Source organism: Gekko japonicus, unplaced genomic scaffold (genome assembly GCF_001447785.1).
Source record: "Gekko japonicus isolate JY-2015 unplaced genomic scaffold, Gekko_japonicus_V1.1 scaffold2553, whole genome shotgun sequence".
In the NCBI taxonomy this organism is placed as follows: domain Eukaryota; kingdom Metazoa; phylum Chordata; class Lepidosauria; order Squamata; family Gekkonidae; genus Gekko; species Gekko japonicus.
In genome coordinates, this window is record NW_015160912.1 from 176,117 (window position 1) to 203,262 (window position 27,146).

At 45.8% G+C, this 27,146-nt stretch overlaps 1 protein-coding gene across 1 annotated transcript in view; it reads left to right on the top strand.

Moving 5' to 3' along the window:
* TMC2 (transmembrane channel like 2) overlaps nucleotides 1–27,146 on the top strand; it is a 71,529-nt gene that overhangs the window by 19,467 nt on the left and 24,916 nt on the right. Inside the window, exons 8-12 of the mRNA XM_015424339.1 lie at nucleotides 6,403–6,501; nucleotides 16,834–16,979; nucleotides 20,239–20,386; nucleotides 22,925–23,113; nucleotides 24,397–24,576. Coding sequence (XP_015279825.1) covers nucleotides 6,403–6,501; nucleotides 16,834–16,979; nucleotides 20,239–20,386; nucleotides 22,925–23,113; nucleotides 24,397–24,576 — 762 coding nt within the window. The remainder of the gene's footprint in view (nucleotides 1–6,402; nucleotides 6,502–16,833; nucleotides 16,980–20,238; nucleotides 20,387–22,924; nucleotides 23,114–24,396; nucleotides 24,577–27,146) is intronic.

Consider the following 27,146-nt stretch of genomic DNA (forward strand, 5'->3'; position numbering starts at 1 on the left):
GTGCTCGTAACCTCTGGCTAGGCCAGGCGGGCCGCAGTTGCTTGGCAGGTGAGGCATGAGCCAGACTTGCTAGGCTTGGCCGATGCGGGGGGAGCGACCAGCAGCTGAGCCAGGGCTGGAGCAGGTGGGGGGGAGGAAAGGAGAGGTGGGGCGCATTCTGTCTCCTCCTCGCCTAGCCCTGATTCTGTCTCCTGTTCACACACAGCAACGGCTGCTTTCTACCTTAGAGGGAAATCTTGGGGGAGGGCATGCGCACCTGTTTCTTCCACCCCCTCCATTCTCTGTTCTCAGCAAGTTCTTCACACTCACACAGTAGCCATCAAGGAATGCTACACGTGCTGCTTCGCACTCCTGCTGGGAGCTGGGGGCGGAGCTTGCCGCCACCTGTGCGTCTAACTGCTAGCGAGCCGCTCCTGTGTGCTCCGGCTCAAAATGACCCCTGCACCTATGTGAATAAAGCAGCATACAGTACACCAGTGTGTCAAGGAGAAGGCTAACCTACAGCCTTTTCTCTGTAACAGGTGTTTTCTCCACATACGAAGTGTAGAAAATCTCAGTGCTGCTCTTCAGCCACGAGGATTGAAGTCAGAGCATGGCCCTTCCATAACAATGAATAATCTTAGGGTGGCTGGGGTGGAAGTGCTAGGGTTGCCAAGTCTACTTACCTTGGCGGCGGGGGAACCTCACCGGGCTCCGGGAGCTCTGCGGCGATGCGCGTGCGCGCGCCGCCAGCACGTCACAGGAAGTGACACGCTATGTCGCTCACGTTGAGGGCATGGCCACAATCGTCGGAGGGAAAACCATAGAGTTTTCCCTCCGATGATCAGGGCCACGCCCCCAACGTGAGCGACGTGGTTGCGTCACCTCTGGTGACGCAGCCACGCTGCGCTTCGGGGGGCAGAGTTCCCCCCGTGGCCCGATTCCGCAGCGGCAGAAATCGGGCCTCCAAAGCGGGGGTTTACCCGCCCCCTGCCCCCACTTGGCAGCCCTAGGAAGTGCACTATCCTTTTTCATTATTCCAAGCCTTGAGACTGGTGGTGCAGCCAAGGGATGGCCCAGGGATAACTTCATGATGACCAGGGGGCTTCGGTCATGAGAGGGAGGGCAGGAAGGGTTGCCTCAGTGCTTAGTTCTTGTGGCCCTTTCTTACACACCCAGGAAAATGCTGATTGCCACTCTGGGGTCAAGAAGCAATTTTTATTCGGGCCAGTTTGGCTGGAGATCCTGGAGGTCTTTTGTCATCTTCTGGGTGTGGAACAGCAGTCACTGAAGATGTGGAGGGGGGAGGTATTTGTGAATTTCCTGCATTGTGCAGTGGGTTGGACTAGATGACCCTGGAGGTCTCTTCCAATTCTATGATTCTATGTTCCAAAAGAGCTTGGACAGGGAGAATGCTGGTTCCCAGGCTCAGTTGTCATTCCCCCACCAAACAACTTCTAGTTGGCTTGGCTTGCTGGAACATTCAATCATGCAATCCTTATCTGCAACCTGAATGGTACCGATTCTAGAAAAGTCGTTCCATGTGATTTGCTGCCCTACAGAGTTCTGCTGCAATATTGTTACCGGTCAAAGGGCAAGGCTTCTGTGCCCTGCAGCTCCCACTCCCATCCCTATGACAACAGTATTCGTTTGTACAGACACTTGTTTAATTAATGCAGATGGCAACATTCAGCTTTACTTGGTATGGATGGGGGGGGTTTGCTACTGTGGAATTTACACCGCTCTGCTTGCGTGTGCTATCTAACCACTCAAGTGCACATTAGTGTGACATTACTGCCTATCAGCATAATAATATATAAAGCTACTTGATCTTGAATTAGTTTATAGGTTCATCTGGACTAATACTGTCCCCTCTAGTTCTCCAAGGTTGTAAGTAAAGTCCCAGCCCTTTTACCTGACAGCCTTTTAATAAGGATTTAGCTTGGGACCTTCTGCATGCAAATTGTGGCTCTAACATAACCCATATGGGTCATTGCTGATGCATCCTCTACCACTGAGCTCTTCAAAATAAAACTTGTATGAAAGCTTCTGGAGATCCACCACCCACCGTAAAACAAACCTAGACATGTGCAGTTCTTACAAGACAGCAAATATTTGAATGCAGAAAGTTGATTTGTTAGTTTCCCTTTCTACCACATTGAGCTTAACAGTTATGGTGCTCTAAGTAGGCCAAACATTAAATGACTACCATTAAACAGGCAATTCTGTATTTAACAGCATTGTAAAATAGTCACAGCGCTTTTTAATTTTGTTGTATCCCACCCATAACCAGAGCCATAATAAAAACATTCCCTGGTCATTGATGGTAATAATTAAGAGCAGGTTCACCAGTTCACCTTTGCCACCCAAATGGATGCAACACCTCATGATCATCAGAGGTCATTTCGGGGGGGATCGCGGGGGATCGCAGTTCCCCTGGGTGAGGTACGGGGGGTGGGGCACATGACGAAGCCCCGCCCCCTGCTTCCGGCCACCCCGCTTCCGGCCCTCATTCAGCCAGGAGGAGGCAGGAGAAGAGGGAGGGTAAGTTGCTTCCTCCCTGCATCTCCCCACCCCTGCCTGCCTGGGGCCAGGGAGGACCTTCGCGGGGCTTCCTTGCACTCCCGCCGGCCTTGCAGGTCCACCGCCGGGCCCCTCATGGGGCTTGGCAGTGGAGCTGCAAGGCCGGCGGTGGCAGCCGGAACCGTTGGGGGCGGGGTGTGTGGCCTTATGACACACTTCTGGTGATGTCAGGGGGCGTGGCCTTATGACACACTCCCGGTGATGTCAGGAGGTGTGGCATATGCTAATGAGTTATGCTAATGAGTTCCCCTAGCTCTTTTTCTACGAAATGAGCCCTGATGATCATGCTGGTGTTGCAGCCATTCAGTGACTATGCATATGAAACAGCTCATACATTACAGATAGGGCTTTCATATCACATGACATCACCAGTCACAATACATTGCCCTAGATGCAATAGAGATTCATCTACATGCTCTCAAGGGCTGAGTGAATGATGTACTTGCGTGTACATGTCAGCCCTTAAACCAATGTATATATTGTCTGTATCTTATACGCCAAAATAGACATACCCACCAGGCATCCACTATAACAGAAGTACATAACGTATTATTGAGTCCTTCCTGACAGCTCATCCATTGTATACTATGGTTTGAATCCTAACCATTTTTCAACTGGTGCAAGTGGATTAAAAAAAGCTGTTCCAGACCCCTTAGAAGGCCAGGATGCATGGAACCCACATGGACAAAAAGCCATGTAGGATGGGAGAGGAAGTGAGGGGGGGGGATTGGTCAAGATCATCCTTCCTGTTCCTTCTTGTGCCAGCAGAAAAGCTGGCAGGATCCATCCAGCCCATTATTTCGTCAGAACAGACCATGGGATCACCAAAACCATTTCTTTGCACAGTGCTATTGAGTTACTCCCAACCTTTTTAAAAAGCCCCATTTTCTTGTGCTCTCTTGTGGCTATCATCTATTGATCCCACCCTCCTGAATCCTTGCACACACAGGAGAATGGTTATTTCACAAACTCTGAGATCACAATAAATACAAAGCCATGAACAAATGTCCCTGAGCCAAGTCCGATTGTTGTACCGGGACGAGTGCTGCAGAGAGATATAAACCTAATCCTTTTACTGCATTCAAGGGGGAAATAATCCACCAACAAGAACTCTGCCATCTGCCCCAGACGAGTAGAATTCATATTGCTGCAGTGTGAAATGTGCTCTTTAACTATCTCCTCTTCACAAATAATGGCTAGCATTAAAAATTGTCCTTAAATGTATGGGTGATTAGGATTTTATTGTGCATTCTCTTTGTACTAATATTAATCTCCGGGAAGGCTACAGACACAAAACATGCGAGATAATGTTCACTATAACAACAATATAAAATAAGAGCCTGCTATAAAGGGAGAGAAACAAAATGCAGACTTCTCAAAGAATAGAACATACAGAAACCACCATTATTATTCTCTATTTCCTCTTCTGATGTCTTGCAAAGGATTCCATTGTCTTTGCAACTTTCCCTTGATCGTTTACCGTTCCTTAACTCAAACAGAACTTGTTCATTTGAACATGCCAACAATATGCCTCATACAAGGTGACCATCTTTATGGAAGGAATATTAGATTTCTCACACTTTGACTATCAAAACTTTCCCCCAATGTCAGCTGAAAACCCATTCTTCTTCAAACATTTTTATCCGTTCCCTTTATACATCCAAGTAAAGCTCTTACCATATGCATCTTTTACATCCACACTTTGTTTTGGCATTGTGAATGTTTTCAAGTGAAGTTTGAGGAAAGGAGGGTGGGGGGAGTGTAATTTGATTCAGAAGACAAGACCTTCATGAAGCCTTAAGACATTTGTAAAGCCTTCTCTGACCTCAACCCGAAATGTAAAGTGTAGCAGTTAGCATACAAAGATATGCTAGGAGCCAAGGCTCTTTTTGTAGAAAAAGCCCAGCAGGAACTCATTAGAATAATAGGCCACACCCAACAGCAGAAACTCACTAGCATATTAGGCCACACCCCTGACAACACAGCTCATTAGCACATTAGGCCACACCCCCATGTCACCAGAAGTGTGGTCATCCAGCCACACCCACCTTTTGCTTCTTATTCTGTTTACCTTGTTTGTTGTCAAAACCCAGGGCTTTTTTGTAGCAGGAACTCCTTTGCGTGTTAGGCCACACACCCCTAATGTAGCCAATCCTAATGAGTTTCTGCTGTTGGGTGTGGCCTATTATGCTAATGAGTTCCTGCTGGGCATGGCCAACTCTGTTCCTGCGCCTTCCTGCCCAAAAATAGCCCTGTTAGGAGCACTCAAGGGGCCGGTCATTTCAAATGTCTAGTCAGTTAAGAATATATAAGGCGGCATCCCACACAGCTGTTTTACTCTGCCTTGGCTTCCAAACCAGAGAGGTATTTTTCACCAAATCCACATGATGACATTCTCCAGTCGTCCACTTTCTGGGCATTCCCCCAATTTTTTGTAAACCTGATTTGCGATGGTCTTTCTTCTCAAAGATCCCAGTCAAAGCTGGTTTCTATGTGGATGGTTAAGGTGCACGTTTTAAAACCTCCCACCCATGCATTGCTGACACTGTTTTACTGCTGACACCCCTCATACCTCCCCCTGCACAATTAGAAACAATTCTCAGACATTTAAAAAAACAACCCTGTAATTGCTATAGAGATCAATATTAAGTTTAAAACTATCCATTTTTAAAAATTGGCTAAAAGCCATCTGGGCAGCACAGGATAATGGTGAGTTTAAGGAGATGGCAAAAGGAAGTACAGAGAATGCCCCTGGTGCGGGTGCTCTGTTGCAGCTGCAAATGCTTCTGCATTTGTGACAGCAGTGACTGCACAGTGGAGAATCATTGCCATGTGGATTCAGCCTTTGTCTGTGTGTAAATCAGAACAGAATTATGCACTTGGAATCAAGCTCCATTGCTCGAATTTATGCTGGTTCCACTAAATGTCACAAAGTAATCAGGGTTGCACCCAGCAGCAGTAGATTTCCACCAGCAGAAGAGGGGGCAATTTTTCTGCTTTCCCCCTCTGACTACTGACTTCCAGTTTTCCTGTCTCTGAGGAGCAGCTTTCCAAGGACTATTTGGGGCTGTAGCTGGATTGGGGAGGGGAGTCAGGACGTCCTGCTCCCCCGACTAAACTCCCTTCATCAGAAATGACTACAAGATCCAATCCAGTAAGCAAAATTTGAGTTCTTCTGATCTTATTTTCATGAGGCTGGATGTTTAGTAGAAAAAAAGGGAGAAAGAGAAAGAAAAAGATGCTTCAGGGCACGATAGGCAAGTTCTGAAATACTTTTTTCTCTCCCCCACCCCCACCTTGTTTTTTGCACTGAACATCCAGTCTCATGACAAGTTCAGGGGACTTGAAAGCTTGCTCTTTATTCTGGTTGGTCCAAATTAAAAAGGTATTAACTCCATTATTCTGGTTTGTTTTAAATGGACCAACAGCACAATCTTAAGCAGGGCTACCCTTCTAACTCCATTGCAATTGGCCTTAGAAGGGCATAACTCTGTTCAGGATTGCACTGCAATACAACTGTGGTGGAGCCAACCATCTTTCCACCAACACAAGTGATTATTCCACTGGTGCAGGAGGACTCCCTTAGACTGGAGGAAAGCTTCAAACTTTGCTCCGTCAAGTAGTAGGACCTACCCCACTACCTGCAGCTTGCTATTTTAGTATTACGATTCAACCTACTCACAGAAATCAGATCACATATCTCATTGAAACAAGGCACCCTAACAAGAAGGCAAAATGACCATGCTGTCATTGATGGAGGATGTGTGTGAGAGAGAGGATCAATGGGAAAGTATTTGCAATACCTTGCACATCGTAACATTTGGATTAACTTTGTACCAGATCTTAATGGGAACTCCATATGGAAGCATTCCTAGAAAAATAGTACCCAGGGCTGAGCAACCAAAGGCTATGGATTTCTCTGTTCTCTGGGATTTTGAGGTAAGTACCTTCAGATTTATGCCGAGTCTTCTCATGAAAGTAAACCCAACACTTGGTGGGAAATTTTAGCACATAACCTTTTCTGATTGGGGATGGGGGAGGCTAGCAAATGTCTTGCCAATTGACTCTTAGACAACACCTGAAGTCTTGCCTTAAGAAAGTAAAGTTACTCTCTAGTGTTAGTCATTCCACTGTGGTGCACAGGCCTGAAGTATGGAAATGTGGGCGGGAGTTCCTTGACAGTAGGGTTTCTACATAAGAAACCTCTTCTACAACATCTCTGCCTGGCACTGGTTTAGTGTTGGACATTCCACTGTGGTGCACAGGCCTCTGAGACATGAAGAGTTCTTTCTAGCCCACATTCCCATGCTCTTGACGCAATTCAAGACCCAAGCCAAGAGTCTAGAAAACCTTTACAAGCTTCGTAGTACTGCAATCAATTAATGTTTTCACTTCTCACGACCAGGGGTCATTTCGTAGAAAAAGAGCTAGGGGAACTCATTAGCATAACTCATTAGCATAACTCATCTCCCGGTGGAGATCCGGGCCCTGCGGGACCTTGTACAGTTCCGCAGGGCCTGCAAGACGGAGCTCTTCCGCCAGGCTTTTGAGTAGGAGCCGCCGCCACTGCCACGAGACCATCGCTGTGGCTGACCGTCCATCTACCTGGCCTTGGGGGGAGAGGTGAGAAATGCTGCCCTGATAAGAAACATCAGGCGGGCCCTCAGAACTGGGATATCATCAGCTGAAAATGAGATTCGTCCATCTTGAGCCTTTGTTAATATGTATTGTAGAGCACCAATGTTAGTTTTATTTATCATGCTTTTAATGTAACGTATTTTATTCTCGGCGTCTGCCGCTTGTTGCCGCCCTGAGCTGTTGGGTAGGGCGGGGTATAAGTCCCAAAAATAAATAAATAAATAAATTAGCATATGCCACACCCCTGACATCAGGGGGCCGGCGGGAGTGCGAGGAAGCCCCGCCAAGGCCCTCCATGGCCCCAGGCAGGCGGGGGTGGGGAGAGGCGGGGAGGAAGCAACTTACCCTCCCCCCCCCCCGAAATGACCTCTGCTCACGACAGTTGTTAATTCTTTTGTTAAAAGGGTCAGGAGCTCTCCGTTTTAGGTGTTTACCCAAGCAGCATGGCCAAAGCATGACATGAATAGGCAAGAGTGAATGATCCCAAAGCCACGGTATTATCACTGAAAAGCTTTAAAACAAAACATTTATACAAGGAAAACTGGAAGTTATATGGTGCTAGCGAGTAGAAAAAAAAAAAAAAGCCCTGCTGTAATCTGTTAACCTTTAAGGTCCTCCAAGACTCCTTTTTCCTTTGCTTTAACTGATTAACAGGGCTACTCCACTAGTAACCTTGAGTAATTTAACACATATAATTTAACCTTGAGTAATTTAACACATAATTTAACCTTGAGTAATTTAACACACATGTCATTTATGTTAAAGTCCTGGATCACACAATCAAGCCTATCGATAACTTCAGAACCTATTGATGAACTGTTATCAATCTTAAACAGGAGTCCAGCGGCCTCTTAAAGGCTACAAAATTTATTCTAGCATAAGTCTTTGTGATTCAGGGCTCACGTCACCTGATGGATTAGACACTCCTGTGGTATGTTGCTGCTAAAGACTAACAAGACTACCCCCCCCCCACCAGGAATTATCATCAAGCCCAGTTTTTAAGGTGCCACAAAACTGCTTTTTGTTTTTATTCAGATAATTAGCAGTCCATTTACACAAGGAAAGAACTTAAAACCTGGCTGCAAGGTGCTAGACAAAGGCAATTACATATTCAAATGCCATGAACTGATTTTTGACAAAGAGGAAGTGAGAAGTCTGGATAAGAGCCCACTTTAGTGAATGCTAAAACTTCAGCTAATAAAGGAGGGATCGTGACAACCACTGAAACCAGTGGACCCTATTTGTGTGAAAAGGCAGCGTACAAAAGTATTAAATGAAATAAGTTTCAAAAAGTTTCAGGGATAGACTAAAAAAGGACTCAGTATTCTCTGGAAATTTCCAGGGCTATTTTTGGGCAGGAACGCACAGGAACGGAGTTCTGGCTGGCTCCCAAGTTGGCCACACCCAGCAGGAACTCATTAGCATAATAGGCCACACCCAACAGCAGAAACTCATTCGGGTTGGCTACATTAGGGGTGTGTGGCCTAACATGCAAAGGAGTTCCTGCTACAAAAAAAGGCCCTGGGTTTTGACAACAAACAAGGTCAACAGAATAACAAGCAAAAGGTGGGTGTGGCTGGATAACCACACTTCTGGTAACATGGGGGTGCGGCCTAATGTGCTAATGAGCTGTGCTGTCAGGGGTGTGGCCTAATATGCTAATGAGTTTCTGCTGTTGGGTGTGGCCTATTATCCTAATGAGTTCCTGCTGGCCTTTTTCTACAAAAAGAGCCCTGGAAATTTCTAAAGCCATAAAACTGACCAGTGAAGTCATCAAGGCCTGACTTTGAGGCAGAAGTTATTACAGGGGTCTGATTCAGAGGCTCAGTCCCACCCCTAGGGCTGCCAGCCTCCAGGTGGGTCCTGGAGTTCTCCTGGGATTATAACTGATCAGTAGACTACAGATACCCTGGAGAAAAAAGGGCAGTTTTTGAGGGTGGATGATCCAATGGCATCACATCACCGCTGAGCTCCCTCCTTTCCCAAGGCTCCACCTTCCCCAGCTCCGCCCCCAAATTTCTAGGAATTTCCTGACCCAGAATATGCAGCCCTCTTCACCCCCACCCCAAAGCAGACTGTATTAGAAGCATTCCATTCCCATCTATCGAATGGAAGGGAGCCTACGTCCAGAGTCCGAAATCACCTGAGTGCGTGCTGCAACTGACTCCATCGTCATCATGCACCCTGGTTGCAGAATAGGGCTAGACTCTCAGCCAGTTCTTCACTTAATATGCATAAGAACATAAGAGACGCCAATGTCGGATCAGGCCAAAGGCCCATCCAGTCCAACACTCTGTGTCACACAGTGGCCAGAAATTAGGGCTTCCAAGTGGGGGCGGGGGCGGGGAAACCCCCGCTTCGGAGGCCCGATTTCTGCTGCCGCAGAATCAGGCCCCGGGGGAAACTCCGCCCCGGCGTTCGCGTCACCTGGAAGTGACACAGGCACGCTGGGCACGCTGGGGGCGGGGCCACAGCCATACAAGGGAAAACCCTATGGTTTTCCCTTGTATGGCCATGGCCCCGCCCCCAGCGTGCCCAGCGTGCCTACCTCACTTCCGGGTGACGTACACGCGGCACGCACTCACCTGACGCCAGCCAGGAGCCCCCCGCTCCCGGCGAAGAATTACTTGGCAACCCTACCAGAAATACCAGGTGCCATGAGGAGGTCCACCAGTGGGGCCAGGACATTAGAAGCAGTATGATAGCTGTTTCTGTGTGGCTGGGTTTAAGATGTTCAGATGACATTTTTAATGGGGAGGTCACATGGAACAAACCGATAATGTCGCTGTTGCCCATTCTGTCACCACACCTTCCTGGAATCCACCCACTAACTTTGGTCCAGGAAGTGGCACCATCATTTGGTTTTCTCACATAGCTTCCCTATTTCAGACAATGACTTTTATCTTGCAGTAAAGCTCCACTGATGGTGGGAGTTGCTCACCTGCCTCCGACTGCTGCAGCCCAAAATGCCTCACACTAAATGCTACTTCTAAGGGACGGGGTGGCCCACCCCACACCCGGGACAGCATGGAGGTAGGAAGGCAGCAAAAACTTGCAAGGGATTCATCCCATCACATCAGCACAGCTTTTCCACCACATGGGAATAGCACCTACACCGCTCGGATAACAGGGAGGGTACACCATGTCACTCAATTCGTCATCACTACGGAACTTGCAACCATGTACGTGAACTGGGAGGGGGAGCATCATGTTCCAATGGCTTATGAAAGCCTGCAACTTGTTCAGTTCACCAGTTCAGTTCATCACTTGGGGTTGCAGACATTTGCATCTGCATTTTTTGGGGAGGCTGAGCAAACATCTGTGAAATGGTGACTGGTCCTCAGGCAGGCCTCATGTTTTCAATGGTATCAGGTCATACATTCTGCTGCAAGGTATTCACCGTTGGGGGCTGAAGTGGCACACATGTGTATGTGAAGCAGTCCTGAGAATCCTAAATATAAGTAGACTTAATTATTTAAACATCAGCCTTTTCCTTTGTAGTGATCTGAGCTGCCGTGTCACAGAGCCTCTCTGCTTGCAAGTGCACCGAAGCTTTGTAAAATATGCATCACAGACATACTGGGAAAGGATAAGATTAAATTTTTAAAATGGAAATAGATGGTGAACATTTGCCAGTGCTGAACCCAGCAGACCCTGCTTTAGAAAATGTGTAGGTGAGAAAGACAGAATTAAAACAAACGCCCCCCCCCAATGGGTTACATAACAGATGATAGCAGAAAATAATTGGTTTAATTTGGGCCCAGGACACCATTTCTGATAGTGTTCTGGAGACTATAATTTTGCTTTCTCTTGCAACAGGAAAAAAGAGACATATATATATATATAAGTGCCCTGCAAGACCCCCAAGCTGAAAATTATTTTGCTAACAAACTACAAAAGAGAGCGCCTTTGTGTTTGACTTTCTGCAGTGCCTTCTACCTCTGGCTCTCCCAGCTACACACAATAGCTCCTGACCCAGAATCTAAAGGGTTACATTGCTGTCTGCCCTTGTTTGCCACTATTCTCACTGCTTCAGTCTCAGTAGCAATTCTGATCTGGCAGGGAAGGATCAAGATCCTTTTGTATTTGTGGCATTATCCAGCAAGAGGAGGAGAACGAACGCTGCCTGTTAGAGATGCTGAAATGACAGCACACTCAGAGCAATGACCTACATGCATTACATATTTGAATGGAGATAGTGGAGGATAATTACAGCCTCTTCCTGTATTACTTTTATAGGCAGCACACTCGTGTCTTAAGGTGAAGATAATCTGAGAAGGGCAATCCATCTAGAAGATGTAATTTCTGCATCTCCTTCAAGGATTTTGCTCAACAGTGTAACTTATTGAAAACAGCAAATTGCAACCCCTGCTAAGGGGTTTCTCTGCTTCACTCATCTTCATACAGACAGAGAGAGAGAGAGAGAAATGGTGCACTGGACTTCTAAGGTTGCTCTGCACTCCCCCGCCCCCTCCATTGGCAGCAGGTTTAATTTGGTCTTCCACACAATATTGTTTTTCCCAGCTCTACTGAGCTGAGGGCTTCCTCCACAAAACCGCTTTGGTAAGATCATTCAGACTATACCCCAAGTGGGCTTGGGAAAAGTGTATATTACCACTCTACCCTGCCTACATCTGGTGCTGCTTCCTCATATGTCTACCATTTTCCTTCCTCCACCACTGGTGGGCTTTTTGCAAAAATTATCAGTTGTAGGTGTTTCTACTATCAGATTTTTTTTAATGCTTCCCAAAGACAAAGGTGGAGAAATGGTAAGCATGAGGGGGAGGGGGACCACAGGAAACTCCATCACCACTTCCAATGCAAAGCCAATAAGCCCGTCGTTACAGTGGGGCATTTCGGGGCCCTGCCCCCTTAACTAAAAGTCCTGCCCCACAAATAACCATGCCAGAAACCTTATTTTTGAGGAGAGATTCCCCCGCTGCTGGCAGCGGCCAGGGTGAGAGCCACGGCTTGCCCTCAGGCTCCCCTCTCCCTGCCCACTGTGGAATTGGGAGGGGGATCGTGAGATCCGGGAAAAGACAGCTCAGAGGGCATTTAATTGCCTTCAGAAAGCATTTAAATGCCTTTTGAGTCCCCTTCCACAGGGCAAGAAAGCTTGGAAGTGCACTCAAGAGTGGCACCTTCAATACATCTCCAACAGTCCCCCTTTCTGCTAGCCAGCCCAGTCCTGCTGTATACCACCTCAGTCACAGTGAGTCTTTCAAAAGCATTCCCAGGAGCCTTTGGGAAACATTGGACTTAGTAACACTGGGCATTTTATTAAACTGGAATATTAGTAAATCTATAAATTACTAAATGTAAGTTAATAAATAAAAATAAGACAAAACAGACAGAAATATGTTGCTTCCCTACTGGTCTCACCCCTCTGCCTGCCATACTTACAGTCTTCTACAAAGGGTAGAAATCACATGTATCGTGACTGAATGTAACACAAAAGCCATACCAAGAGCTGATTTTTTACAGGCAAAGCTGACCCACACGCCAAAAATATATATATCATTATTCATGCAGCCCAGAGTTATGCCTGTTGACTCAGAAGTTAACTCTGTTGATTTCAGTGGGGATTACTGACAGGGGACAATAGGAGTGAAGCATTGATACTCTTCCTTATCTGACCGGCAATATTTCCACAAACATTGTAGACTTGTAAGAGAAGGTGCTCTACAACTCTGCAATATTTTTTTCCTGTTCCTGGAGAAACTGATCCCAGGGGAAACACTCTGGAATGACCATCGCGTGTGTCAGTGTGATGCACTGAGGAGGGGAAAGGGGAATGAGGTACCATCACCTTCTCCTCCCTCTTCTGTTAGTCCCACTCTACTGATGGAAGAGGCTAGAAGGACAATTTCATTCCCTTTTCCCCTACCATGTTTTAGCCCCACAACCTGCATCCATGGAGGTCCAAGAATTAGCTTCCCCTGCTTGGACAGGATTACGGGGGGGGGGGTGGAGCAGGAAGCTGCCTTGCCCCAGATCACGGAATCCAACCCAAAATTGGTTTGTTTGTTTTTCCTATTTGGAAATGGTAACTACAAACCAAGCTGCATGTTTTACCTACAATCTCCAGAGGGTTACCTGTGGGCACCATGGCGCCCACTGCTGTGTTTCCTGGCGGCCCCTTCCTTCTTCCCCCAGAGTTTCTCTTTCTCAAAGCAGAGAGCCAATGCTGCCTTTTCTCTACCTTAGTGGACCAGGAGCTGCGTCAGAACAGTCCAAGAAACACCAGCTTTGTGTTGCAGGGACTACCCGTTTGGAATCAGCCACCTCATTTTGTGACTGGTCCCAGCCCCCCCTGCCAGCCTCTGGGGTGGGGTGTACTGCCTGTTCTCAAAATACAAGAGTGTCTCAACAAGTCGGGGACCGGCGCATGACATTATAGCCACAAGCAGGATTCGCCCAAGGGTAGTTCCATTCCCGTGCATCTTTGGGAAATGTCACTTTGAAATGGATAAGTGGGAGAATGCGGACTGCCTCCCCCCACCACCGCCACCTGCTGCTTCCCCCCATTAACCCTTCCCACAAAATTTTCCTCATTCTAGACAGTTTCCAGGCTCAGGTTTAGATGGCAAATAGAACCCCCCAAGGGAGGAGAAACAGCTGGAGAAGTGAAAATTTAAGAGCCAGAGGAGGGGGGGGGGGGGTGATAGGCAAGGGAAGAATGAAGGATTCGGCTCATGAGCGTTGCACACACACAAACTCACAGCACTTCTTTTTTGCAAGCCACCACCTCCTCAGAAAGCTTTGCAGCAAAGGGAAAAGGCTATCAGGCTGACAGTACATGCCCTACACTTTAACATATTGCTTAATCCCAACTGGTATCAGATAAACACAATGTCTGTTATTTAGATTAAGGAAATGTCATTTACCAGGACTATGAAGAAGACATGCTCTAGATCCCCAGAATCGAAAGTATGCTGCAGAACTGGAGCTGGAATGCAGGCAGTGCAAGGCACTCCACATGTTTCTGAAAGAACAGCTGTTTACCAGACAGAAATTGCTCAGCCTTGTCCATGAGAATGACTAAAGGTTCTGCTTTCACTGTTTCTTATACCCAGCCAAAAGCATCAGCTGCCACTACAGACACTAATGGGCACGCTGCTGAAGTCACTTAGCAGGCATCCTGGATACTGCACATACCTGATAAGCTTCAATAACGATGCAGCAAATGAGTGGACACAATATGTCTTCTCATATCTCTAGAATGATGGCTGCGATGGATTGAAGAACGTAGTTGGATCTCACATCTAGGAGAACAATCAATTACATGTGCATTTGAGAAATTTTGAAAATCTGGTTGGTAAAAAGTGAAAAACGAAGGGTTTGCTGGAATCAATTGCAACATCCCCCCCCACCCTTTTAAAGAAATGGGAAGAAATGTACCATTGCTTTTGTCTCAGGGTCCTGAAGGTCTAGATCAAAAGGCTAGGATTTGCTAGGACTGAGGTCCCAAATGTAAGAGACACACTAACCCCATAGAAACTGGTTGAAGCAGCAAATTCTTTGCTGCCCAGTGCTTAAATACCCTGAGAAGGAGAGGAGCCACACCTGTCCCTGGGCTTCAGCCAGCTAGGGCTTGATTGAGATCCAGTCCTGCAAGAACTACATGCAACAGAGCAGTCATCAGGCTCAGGACTAGGAGCACAGGCTGTAAAGCCTGGCCTTCTTTCATTGTTGAGCTGTCTTTGCAAACTCTCTCTCTCATAAGGTGAATCAAATTTATAATATTGAGCAACAAATGTGTGAGAAATGCAGGGCTATGTGGCAGTCATGTTTGGTTATACCAAACTTTAGGAACAAAATTATTATTTAAATTCATCATATGCTGAGCTTTCAACTTCCCAAAGACCTGAAGGTCATTGTATAGGGTCTTTTACACAGGTATCTTGAATTTTTCTAAAGTAAATGGTGATTAGGGCAGCCAGATCTCTTGCTATAGCTCCTGCCCCAGCCTCCTGCTGCCGTTCTGTAGAGCAGTGGGAGCAACATGATGGGAAAAAGTGATGTTGTGGCAACACCAGGTTACATACCCAGAAGTGGCATCTTAGCACTGCTCTAGAGTTTCCCACATCTCTGTGGCTTTTACCATAGAGACTTGGGAAATGCCAAGAAAGTAACCCTGATGCTGTGACTTCAATTCAGGGTATGTAACCAAAATTTCCATCACAGCATTTTGTCAGTCACCATGCCAATCACCCTGCCCTGCCCCCAAAAGCTCTGAGGGGTGCCGGCAGAGAGCTGACAACCCTAGCAGTGATTGCTGAAACATCTTAAGAATCTAAAATCATACTAGGGATCCACAAAGTTTGGAAGTTGGTAAAGTTGTCTAATTGAAGAGAAGTAGTTTGTCTGAGAGATGGGAGACAGAAGGTACCATCTGTCATTGCAAACTGCAGGAAGCCTTTCTGTGACTTCTGGAAAAGAAATTTGGGTTGACATTAGATATATGTGATTGTTTTCCTCTGTTATAATTTATAATTATCTAATATTTTTAATATTTTGTGACCTTTGGGGTGTGTGTGTGTGTGTATCTAGATAGATGGATAGATGGATAGATAAAGCTTAACATGCAATGTTCACCTCCAGGCTGGATTACTGTAACTCGCTCTACGCAGGGCTACCCTTGAGACCAATGCTCCCTGTAAGCTGTGGAGTCTTGTGAGCAAAAATTCTACTCTGTGAGCTCCTGGCATTCAAGTTGTGAGCGAGTGATTTGGCTGCTGCATACATTAAGTTTGCTCTGGAGCCATCCTTCCTGGGCTAAGACAGAACTGTGTGAGCCGGAGGCTAAAAAACTGTGAGCTAGATCACACCAACTCAGCTTAGAGGGAACACTGCTTGAGACTGATCCGGAAGCTTCATCTGGTTCAAAGTACAGCTGCGCATGTTCTTACTGGGACATCTGTATGAGCACAAATACAACCAGTGCTCTGTTAGCTGCACTGGCTTCCAGTGGAGTATCGAATCAAGTTCAAGGTTGTGGTATTAACCTTTAAAGTCCTGGGCGGTCTGGGACCAGCATACCTGCAGGATCTTCTCTCCCACTGTGTCTTCCGAAGAGCCTTGTGTTCTTCCGATCAACATCTACTGGTGATCCCCGGCCCAAGAAATGTCCGCTTAGCCTCAGCCAGACCCAGGGCCTTTTCGGCTCTGGCTCCAGCCTGGCAGAACAGTCTCCCAAGTGAAATCAGGCCCCTGCAAGACTTGTTACAGTTCCACCAGACCTGGAAAATGGAGATGTTCCACCAGGCCTTTGGTTGAGGTGGCGGATACCAAACCTATTCCATCTGTCGGCATCATTTGCAGGCACCTTTTATATTATTACTGCTGGGAGTTTTGCCACTCATTAAAGTATCAAACCACCTGAGCACATGTACAATGGGAATTTATGAATAATTCGACCACATTGGAGCCACCTTGCACTTTATATTATGCTATACTGAATGGACTATTATTGTAGAACGTTTTAGTTTTTTTTAATTGTTGTATTTATATATGTTGTAAGCTGCCCTGAGCCCTGCTTGTGGGAGAGGGTGGGATAAAAACCAAAATAAACAAATAGGATATAAGTGATTAGCTTTAATTGAGCTTGGCTATTGCTCCCCCTCTTCACAGGGCTACATTAAGTATTCTGCTGTTTTCTATGGCTACTACAATAATCAGAGGACAATTGGATGGCTAAAGTACAGGTTGCCAATGGCATATTTCATGGTTGGTGTCGTGGGTGTATATGGATACAGCTTAATGGTCGTAATAAGATCGTAAGTTCTGCCGTTTCTTCAATGCAGCTTTCTTTGTCTCAGATTACAATTGATGCTGCTTTGTGCATTGTCCCTTTTCAATTATGACTTAAAAAAAAAAAGCTATTATAACTTTAAATGCAGTTTCCAAAGTACTGAAAATCATTACATCGGTAATAAGTGAATCCCTTTTAGGCAAAGAACAGAACCGATCAGTATAATGGCCTATACTATCCGAAGGAAGCTACCAAATGACATAATGGTGGAGAATTAAGCTTAAGAAGTTATTTGTTTCTATGAAGGAACCAATCTGTAGAAATACTGGTGGCTCTTCTTTTCTTTTTGTAGGAATTACAATTGGGAAAATTGGGCCACCACCATTGTTTCTCATGCAAGTTATAAAATGGAGCTTAGACAAGCAGCTACTGAAAAGCAAAACAGCTGGCCCCAAACAATGTGAACTACTCCTCAGCCTCAGAGCCACTTTATGGAGGACTGAACTATATGGCATTATAACCTGCTGAGGTCCCTCCCCTTGCCGGTGTGCTAGAGGTACTGAGGGTAGGGCGGTGCTGCTGCATAGGAGCATGTGGCTCCTGGAAGGGAACAAGCTTCTGACTCTGGTGCGCAGCACCCCCTGGGGGCTTTTACCTGTAAAGACCGATCCAATAGCAGACCTGCTCATGTGCAGTCCCCCATGCACAGAAGTTAAACGGTGAATTTATGTTACGATCTAGCAATAGATCAACCACGTATTGTATTTCAGTCATCAAATTAAAGACAGACAGAAAGCAAACTGGAGACAGCATTGCAGCCTGCTTCACCAGAAAGCACTCAAGGGCCCCTGCCACACAGGCAGAAAAAAACATGGCTAAAGTGCAGCTATTCAGAGCTGCACCAAAAGAGGCACACGGCGGCGGGATCACACAGATCCCCTGAGCCGCTGCACCATTGCTCCCCGGCACGATCAGATGCCGGGGAGGAAGCCACCAACGGGAGACCGGGGCAGCCAGCTGCGCACGTGTGCACATGCGCAGTTCGGCCAGGAGCCTCGGATGCGCCGGCAGAAGGACGCGCCGGCGATCCCACGGCTGCGCTTGCCACGGCCTTTCTGGTAAGTCCACCTCTGTAGGTGGTTTGTTTTCACTGCGGATTTTCAGCCTGAAGGGCCAGATCGGGGACGGGTGCGTGTTGCTTTCCAGATGTTGCGGTGGGATCGCGCCCATCCCTCTTCTGGCTCTAAGCCTCCTGTGTGACCGGGGCCTTGGTATATCTGAGGTGCACTTTTCCTGTGAACTGCCAGTACACACAAACTGAAGTGCTTCTTCACAGAATGCATCATTCACAGATGTGGTGCTGGCTTCAAAAAGGATTAGACAAAGTGTATATAGCAACAGCAGCCAGAAATGGAACCTCTGTGTTGAAAGGCAAAAACAAAACAGATATCTGTGGCATCTCAAAGAGTAACAAATATTTTATGGAATTTTTTTTTTATGAAGCTAGTGCCTACTTTGACAGAGGCACAATGAGGCAGGTCATCTGTAAGGCATAGCGTAATCTGTACTCTCCTGAGTACAGATCCTGATTTGACAACAATAATACCACAATATATTTGCTAGTTTTAACGGGTTGGACTGCACTGGACAAGGGAGATCGATAGGGTTAGATTCAATCAGCTTTTCTTTTCGTGTGAAAGGAAGGGGTCCCCTTTGCCCCCCCCAAAAGGCTATGCTGGGGTCGCAGGATTTCAATGTACAATAGCCATGAAAGTTGTGGTAAGGAGGAGAATTGGGTGAGACTGAGTGGGAAATCTGGCCACGGTCTACTCATCTTCAGGACCCTCTGCTGTGTTTTTTAAAAGGGGGATGGGGCAATTCTGAGTAGGGAAATTGTACATGATGAGGGAAGGTTAGTCTCCCTCCCTCCATATTCCTAATGCAAATCCCCCTAAAGGAGCAGTTTTTGGCTTTTTTAAAAGAGAGGAATAAAGGTCTCCCACATCACCTGAAGCTGGGCCCAAATATGTTATTTTTGCTGCAAGGCTACCCCTCTAGAACACTTCAGGCACAAAATGGCCCCTGTCAGAGCTAGGCTATGGGCAAACAAAGAAAGGCTAGCATTAACATATTTTACATATGGTATCCCAACGAAATTCTGCTGTCCACTGTTGGAGACAGGATGCTGGGCTGGAAGGGACTACTGGTCCCATTATTTATTTAGAAAATTTCTGTTCTGCTTCTACAAGAACCTGACTGAAGTGGCTTACAAAATGAAAAGAATAAATTAATTAAAACCCAGCACTAAAAATCCAGTCCAGCATAAAACCATAAAGCATAAAAACATCTGGCAAACTCTTATGATATTCTGATGTGCTCAGTCCACAAGGAGGATACACTTATTATTTGCCAGTTTGGTGGATGGGAATTAGAGAACCAGTAAGAGCGGAGCCGTTTGCATGGCTGGTTCCCTACAGTTGCCACAGTGCGTCCTTCGATCACATAGCTACTTTTGGATACTACCCACGGGACGTTGCTCATGCTTCCATTCATGTGCTGAATAGCCCAGGATAGCCTGATCTCATCAGATCTCAGAAGCTAAGCAGGATTGGCCCTGGCTAGTATTTGGATGGGAGACCACCAAGGAATACCAGGGTCGTGACTCAAAAGTAGGCAATGGCAAACCACTTCTGAATGTGACTTGCCTTGGAAACCCAATGGGGTCACCATAAGTCTGCTGCAACTTGAGGGGGGGGGGGATGCCAGCATGAGTAAACATTCCTACTGATGTATCCTAAACTAGTTCTTGCTAAACTTTGCATCATTGAAACTACACTGAAATGTTGCTCTCAACAGGCATGCTATAACTATATGAAGTATGAAGCAACATGCAGGTAAACACAAGCACATACCTTTTGATTCCCTTTGCCAAGGGCTACGTGGTCTGATTGCTGTGGGACACACCCAGTGTTGCATTGGTAGTCCAGGCATATACACATGTGTATACATATATCTGGGGAACCTCTTTGAATTAGGTTTTCCAGATGCATGCATGTGGGTAAAAGTGTGAGAAGCCTCACCTACTAGTTGCACACTTCATGCATTTACTGCCAGAAACAGTGCTGAAGTCCCGGTGCTCCCTTTAGCAATCCTGTTTTATTAACACTGAAACAGCCAGGCCCTGTTTTGGAGAGAATCTCTAACCAGAATTCTGCATACAGAAGAGAGTCATCTAGTGGCTGGATAATATACTGCAAGCAATCGTATGAATTTGTTATCTGCAGGATGGCCCGGAATGCACATGAAAACACGGGAGATGGGGATGATGAGAACTTCATTTTTAGCTGGAAAATGTTCACTAGTTGGGACTACCTTATAGGAAATCCAGAGACGGCAGACAACAAGTTTGCATCCATCACCACTAGCTTCAAGGTAATCTCCACGCCGGGCTCTGAAGTCCCACCCAATTAACTTTCCTCTCTCTGCAGCAAGATCCTTCCCTCCAGTGATGCTGCTGCAATGCACCTTTGGCAGAGTTTCAAACGGGGAAGTATATACGTTTTAGATAGCTAGGCAATCATGCTGATACTTACTTGTGATTTTATCAGGAGGCCCATGGCATTTTCTTAATATCCCAGACTGTGGCATCATCAATCTCTTCTGCCTGGCTTTCTCGTTGTGCCAGTTACAATGAAGAAAAGTTGAACAATATTGTTGCAGGCTCAAAACCCACATAAAGACTCCCCATTAAAAAAAAAAAATCCAGTGTATGATTCTTGAACTAAACTGGCCATATCATAAATGGGGTGACTGTGTTGGTTTTAGTTGAATCCCACAATCAGTTTTTTCCCTGGAAAATGCAAATTACTCATGTAACCCGCCTTTTCTTGTCTATGGCATAGAAGCTTTCCCTAAGCCTTATAAGACGCAGGTTTTTTTTTAAAAAAAACAATAAATATAAAAGTAACAATTTAATCCGCAGAAATAATTGAAACCAGCATAATTTAACAGCCCGATGGAACCAAAACGTTTACTATTTTTTCTAAAAGCTACTTTTTCTTTGTTTTTAGCTTTCAGTCAATATTTATCTTGTTATTTTTTTCATGACACATTATTCTGAAGTACCATTTGCCTGCCCAATTGCTGTGATTGTTGATTACAAAACTCAGAGGACATGCATTTGTGGAAGTACACACATGAAGGATGTCAAGAGACTAACCCAATGAAAAGAACATAAGATTAACCACAAAAAAGGGATACTCCTGCATAGTTAGCCTGCCCATTTCAATGTTAATAAAGGCAATTAAAATCTATAACTTAGAGACTATCAAATATTGGGTCTTGAGATCAGTGGGTGGGGTTGCTTCTGTGGCTTGCCATGTTTACAATCAGGCAGCACTTCAGTCTACTGGCAGGTCATTGTGCCCATATCTCTGGAAGGAAAAACTACAAACTGAACTGTGTCATCAAGGGCCAGAAGGATCTATAGATCAGTGGAAAGGTGGACACCTTTAGCTTCATCCACCCATTGCAGGTTGCCTACAGCTTTTTCTGAAGGAGAGCAGAACCTAGACAGTGTCATAAGTTACCAAGGATCAAAAAGAAGCTGTATACACATCTCTGTGTACCCTTAGGATATGGTATCTTTGTGACAGAATTTAGGAAGTCTAAGCCACTACAGAAGGTTATAAACGTCCTTATATCTAGCATCCAAGAGCTGACCCCTATACAGATAGGCAAAATCTTCAGAATGGGACCAGCCATGGTTACAATTTAGAGTTCTGCACATCCAGGGCAAACCAGAGATTTTCACGAAAATCTAATTTGTAAACACATACACACCCTTCAAATTTGGGGGTCAGAAGCCAAAAGTAGTTAACAGTGATCTGCATATGTAAAGAACTCACCCCCCCCCAAAAAAAAATCCCTTGGCATTTATGCGGCATGTTGGGTTGCAACCCAAATGGCATCTGTTGAAGAAGCAGAAAGAGGATAGAAACTCCAGCAAGCAATGGAGGGGTGGGGGGAGTTCGAGCCACTGTGGGAGAGGCCAGCCAGCTGCAAGTGAAGGGGGAAAGGCGACCCACAGCTAACAGCCAGGGATGTGAATGGAGAAAATTGGATTTCTCCTCCCCCGGAGTCTTTGCAGGTCCCCTTTTTGTGACTAATACTCTGCTGATGCAATAAAATCCTCCATTCCCAAAAACATAAACATGGCCGCAGCCAGATATCTCCTTCTTCATGCTTCCTGCCACCTCAGAGCTTATGCTTAGAAATGAACACCCCAAATCACTTAATTTTAAATAGTACTCTCTACAAGTTCCTATCACCTTGAAATCCTAATTATCAGGCTAATTAAGACAAGATGCATTTCTCCAGCCATGGACTATGACAACGTGAATCTACTTGAACAATGGCAAGTAAAGAACAGCAACAATTACAGACAACTCAATGCTAAAAAGGTGGTGAACTCATAACCCATGACTTTAGTTATGTACTGAAAAGTATGCAGACGGAGAGTGATTTCAGCTGAGCATACCTTTATTTAGTTCAGGACAAAGACAAGGGGCCAGCTCGCAGGCTGGTTTATATACGTTCAGAAAACCCGCCACCAAGTACACCTAAACACACCCCCTACTCCCGATAGGCTATTTACAGTAACCGGGCGACCATTGGTCTCCCGGCTGAGAAGCTGGCCCTTTGATTGGGCCGGCTAGGATCCTACGGACCCATTGTCTTTGGACATGAAGCTATTGAAGAGTTGTGCCTGGCCAGCCCGGGCAAGTCCGGGCATGTCAGGCTGAATACATTACATGTACAGTTTATTTTAAAGCTTTGCTCATTAAGCGGCGCATAGAATAAAGCACATCTTTTAAAGGAAAGCGCAGATGTGTTTGTTTCACAAGTGGCCTTCTAAATTCCTCCTACCCCATGCATCATCTGTCCCCATTGTTTCTGGCATTGTTTAAGGAATCCATTGTGGATGAGCAGGAAAGCAACAAAGACGAGAACATCCATCTGAGAAGATTTCTGAGAGTCCTGGCCAATGTGCTTATTATATGCTGCTTGTGTGGAAGTGGCTATCTCATTTATTTTGTCGTTAAACGGTCCCAGACCTTTTCCAAAATGAAAAACGTTGGCTGGTATGAAAGAAATGAGGTAAGAATAATGTTTTTCATTCGTAATGTTGACATTTAGAGAGTTAAGGATTGCCTGGCTAGTCTGGCATTTGGTTTTTAATCCCTCTGAGCTCTCACAAGCAGAGCAGGAAGGGGGCGGCCACCCCCACCCCCCTTTGATTTGTCTCCAGCTCCAGGTATGGAGAGGTACCCTGCCTGTGAACGTGGAAGCTGCTATCGTGACTAACAACCCTCCATATGAATTTGCCAACTCCTCAATAAGAACGTTTGAGGACAGAAACAGTAATGTGTTACTCATGTGGATGTATGGACTGACTCCCAGATGTACTTTCTTTCTTCTGGGATTGGGCCCTCAGAATTGATTTTCTCCAGGGGTCATTTCCTGCAGGAGCACACAGGAGTGGAGCTCCGGCAGTAAAGAGCCCAGGGGGTGGGCACATGCAACAAGCCCCACCCCCTGCTCCCAGCAGCCCCAGGCCATGAGGAGCAAGAAGCCTTCCTTCCTTCCTTTCCTTCCTTCCGTCCTTCCTTCCTTCCTTCCTTCCTTCCTTCCTGCCTTCTTTCCTTCCTTCCTTCCTTCCTTCCTTCCCTCTCCCTCCTTCTTTCCTTCTTTCTTTCCCTCCTTCTTTCCTTCTCTTTTTCCCCTCCTTCCTTCCTTCCTTGCTTCCTGCACAGATCTGCGCTAGCAATTCAAAACAGTCCAGTGGCACCTTTTTAAGGCCAAGTTTTATTCAGGTACAAGCTTTCCCTCCTCTGTGAGGACAGATCTGCACGTTCCCCCCCCCCCAATAGCTAGCAATCCAAAACAGTCCAGTGGAGCCTGAGTGGTGGGTGTTGCCTTCTGACACACTTCCGGTGATGTCAGGGGGTGTGGCATATGCAAATAAGTTATGCTAATGAGTTATGCTAATGAGCTCCTGCACCTCTTTTTCTACAAAATGACCCCTGATTTTGTCATTTAGTTAGCACCCACAATGAGGCAAAACAATCATGAAGGTGGAGAGGGAAAGTCTATTTAAAAGTTGTGGGGGAATTGTTGGTTTCTTGCTTACAAAAAGCTTCCCACTGCAAATGTAAGGGCATCTTGTGGGAAAAGGTAAAGCTGTCAAGGTGGTACATATGGGACAGATGAAAAATCATTCACTTTAACTCCTCATGTACATACACACCTGTTCAGCCTTCATACCATTGCGGTAATCAGATCTGAATCACACTTTTAAGATCTAGTGCAGTCTTAAGGTCTAGCAAGTATGCTCTTATAAACACTATTGTGACAAATATTCTCCTGTCCTCATTTGACAGGTTGAAATTGTCATGTCCCTGCTTGGAATGTTTTGCCCCCCTCTGTTTGAAACCATTGCAGCCTTAGAGGATTATCACCCTCGCATTGGGCTGAAGTGGCAACTGGGACGTATCTTTGCACTCTTCCTTGGGAATCTATATACTTTCTTATTGGCTTTAATGGATGATGTCAAGGAAAAGGTAAGGAGACACTAAGTAAAAAGGGTGTACATTAATTATGCTACTTATAAGATTAGCACTGCAATCCTAAACAGAATTACACCCTTCTAAACCTATTGACTTTAGTGGACTTAGAAAGGTGTATCACTGCTTGGGATTGCACTGCAGAAGTCTTGCTGCTCAAATGACAATCTCCTACATCCCAGATCTTTGTCTTTTGCTTCCTCCTCTTGAGCTGGTAATAGATGCTGTTTGCTAAACTTGTAACATTTAACTGGGGAGAGATTCCAGCCCTCCCAAAAGATTCTTTAACCCAAGGTCTAAACTGGGGAATATCACTGCTGCCACGTTTTAGAGCAATATCAATGGCTTTGTGATATTAGCAACATTAGTCTCCATCCCCGTATCACCCCATTACAGTGCCTAGCAACCGACGGATCTCAAGCGAAGAAAAAGGTGCAAAGACTGTCATACCTGATCTGAAAGCAATAGGCAAAGAATTAATGAGGGCATATAGATATGAGAAATAAACAGCACAGCCGGCTCCATATTGATTTCCACTATTTGGTGACCATTTAACTAACTGCATACAATGCATAAGTTCTGAAGCTTCTGAAGAGGTATTAGATAATACCCCTCTGTCCAGAGAGGGATTGTTTAAATCAGTTGGAATACCCAGGCATCTCAGTCATTTAAGCCTGGAATCACAGCCACACATTTATTATTCAGCGGGGTCATTTGTACGTCTTGTTATCAGTGTAAACTAATATACTCCTGCAATACTGTCCCGTGCTCCCTCTACCTAGCCCTGTGTTCACCATGATGTTGCTAAAGCACTGGCAATTCTGACTGATTTACAATAAAAACAGATTAGTATTAGACATATAGCTGCTTCAAAATGCAGACTCCCTATACTCACAGTCTATCTTTCCTCTTTGGTGCTCGGAAAAGGAGATAATATTTGCTCTTTAAAAGTATTTTAATTACTAAGGCAACAAATTGATGTACAGTTGCATAAATGTACATATGCCAGTTAACCAAAGAAGGTGGTTAGTGAGGTGGGCTGAGAAACGTTGCAGCCGCAACAGCAATACTCTGGATAGCTTTACATATAGTTGAAAGCAAATATTAATATGAAGCAGTCTCCTGCTCCTAAATTTCCTATTCAACCGCCATAACATGTATGACCAGAAGTGGAACTAGGACGTTATGGAGCAAGCTGGGAGACTGCAGTGGAAGGAAAGATCTAGACAGAGAATCATCATTAGCATTTATATAGAGTTTTCAGAGTTCAAAGCAATTCACATGTAGCCATCATTACAAGCACATTTCCCACTATAACAGACAGCAGGTCCCAAGGGCCATTTCAGGTTGGACAAACAGTGCAAGGTAGGGAGGGAGGCTGAATTCCATTTTTCATGCGTGGTCCCAATCAGAATCAGGCACCGGGGAGGCACAAAAGTCCCAGGACCCATGTGATCCAAAGTCCTTGTAGCGGCCATGATGGTTTTGCATCATGAATTAGCCCTAATGTCTGTGGAAAGGGGAGGAAGTCAGGAGAGAACAAGAGCTCTGAAACTGACATCCTAGCATTCATTTTAAAATGTATACGCCTTACTCTCATATCAGAAATTTAAAATACAATATCAACAATAAAGATAAGATTCTAAAAACTGATTTTCAAATAGCACAACTATCAGAATTATCAAATGATCCACTGAACATAATAGGTAACCAGCATATTTACACTTAGTCTCCAGATGACCTCTGGAAAAGAATCATGTTGCATCTCTTATTGAAAAGCTGAAAGGGAGGGTGGTCTGTGAGCCTCTTCAGGGAGGCCATTCCACAGAGTGGAGGCCAAAGCACTGAAGGAATAAGATCTAGCTGAAGGGAAATGTACATTAAATCCAAAGAAGTAACCCTTCCAAAGGATGGAACATACCATTGGCATGAACAGAAGGAACAAATAGCCACAGACTAAAAAGAGGACTGACGCTTCACAAAACCAGTCAATTCTCCAAGCCCCTACCGAGATTCAGAGTTTTGTGAGATTTTGCTCCCATTACATAACATTAATGAATGGATTTTTTTAACACAGCAGGGCCATTTCATCAATTATGGGAGGAAGGAGAAAGTTTTCAGTAGTCTCCAGAATACATAAGCTCATTTGTGGTATATAACATAATATTCCATCCATCTTCTCCTCCACGGTCAGTCACACTATCTAAAATCATGAGCTCAACATTCCCTCAGAGGAGAGCTAACTGAGGAGCATTCTTATCAATGGTCAACACTGTTGGGTCTCCTTTTTCAATCTGTCTTACCCAGAGGTCGATTTAGGGGGGATCGCGGGGGATCGCAGTTCCCCCGGGTGAGGGGCGGGGGCACATGACGAAGCCCCACCCCCTGCTTCCGTCCGCCCCGCTTCCGGCCCTCATTCAGCCAGGAGGAGGCAGGAGAAGAGGGAGGGTAAGTTGCTTCCTCCCTGCCTCTCCCCACCCCTGCCTGCCTGGGGCCAGGGAGAGCCTTCGCGGGGCTTCCTCGCCATCCCGCCAGCCTTGCAGGTCCACCGCCGGGCCCCTCATGGG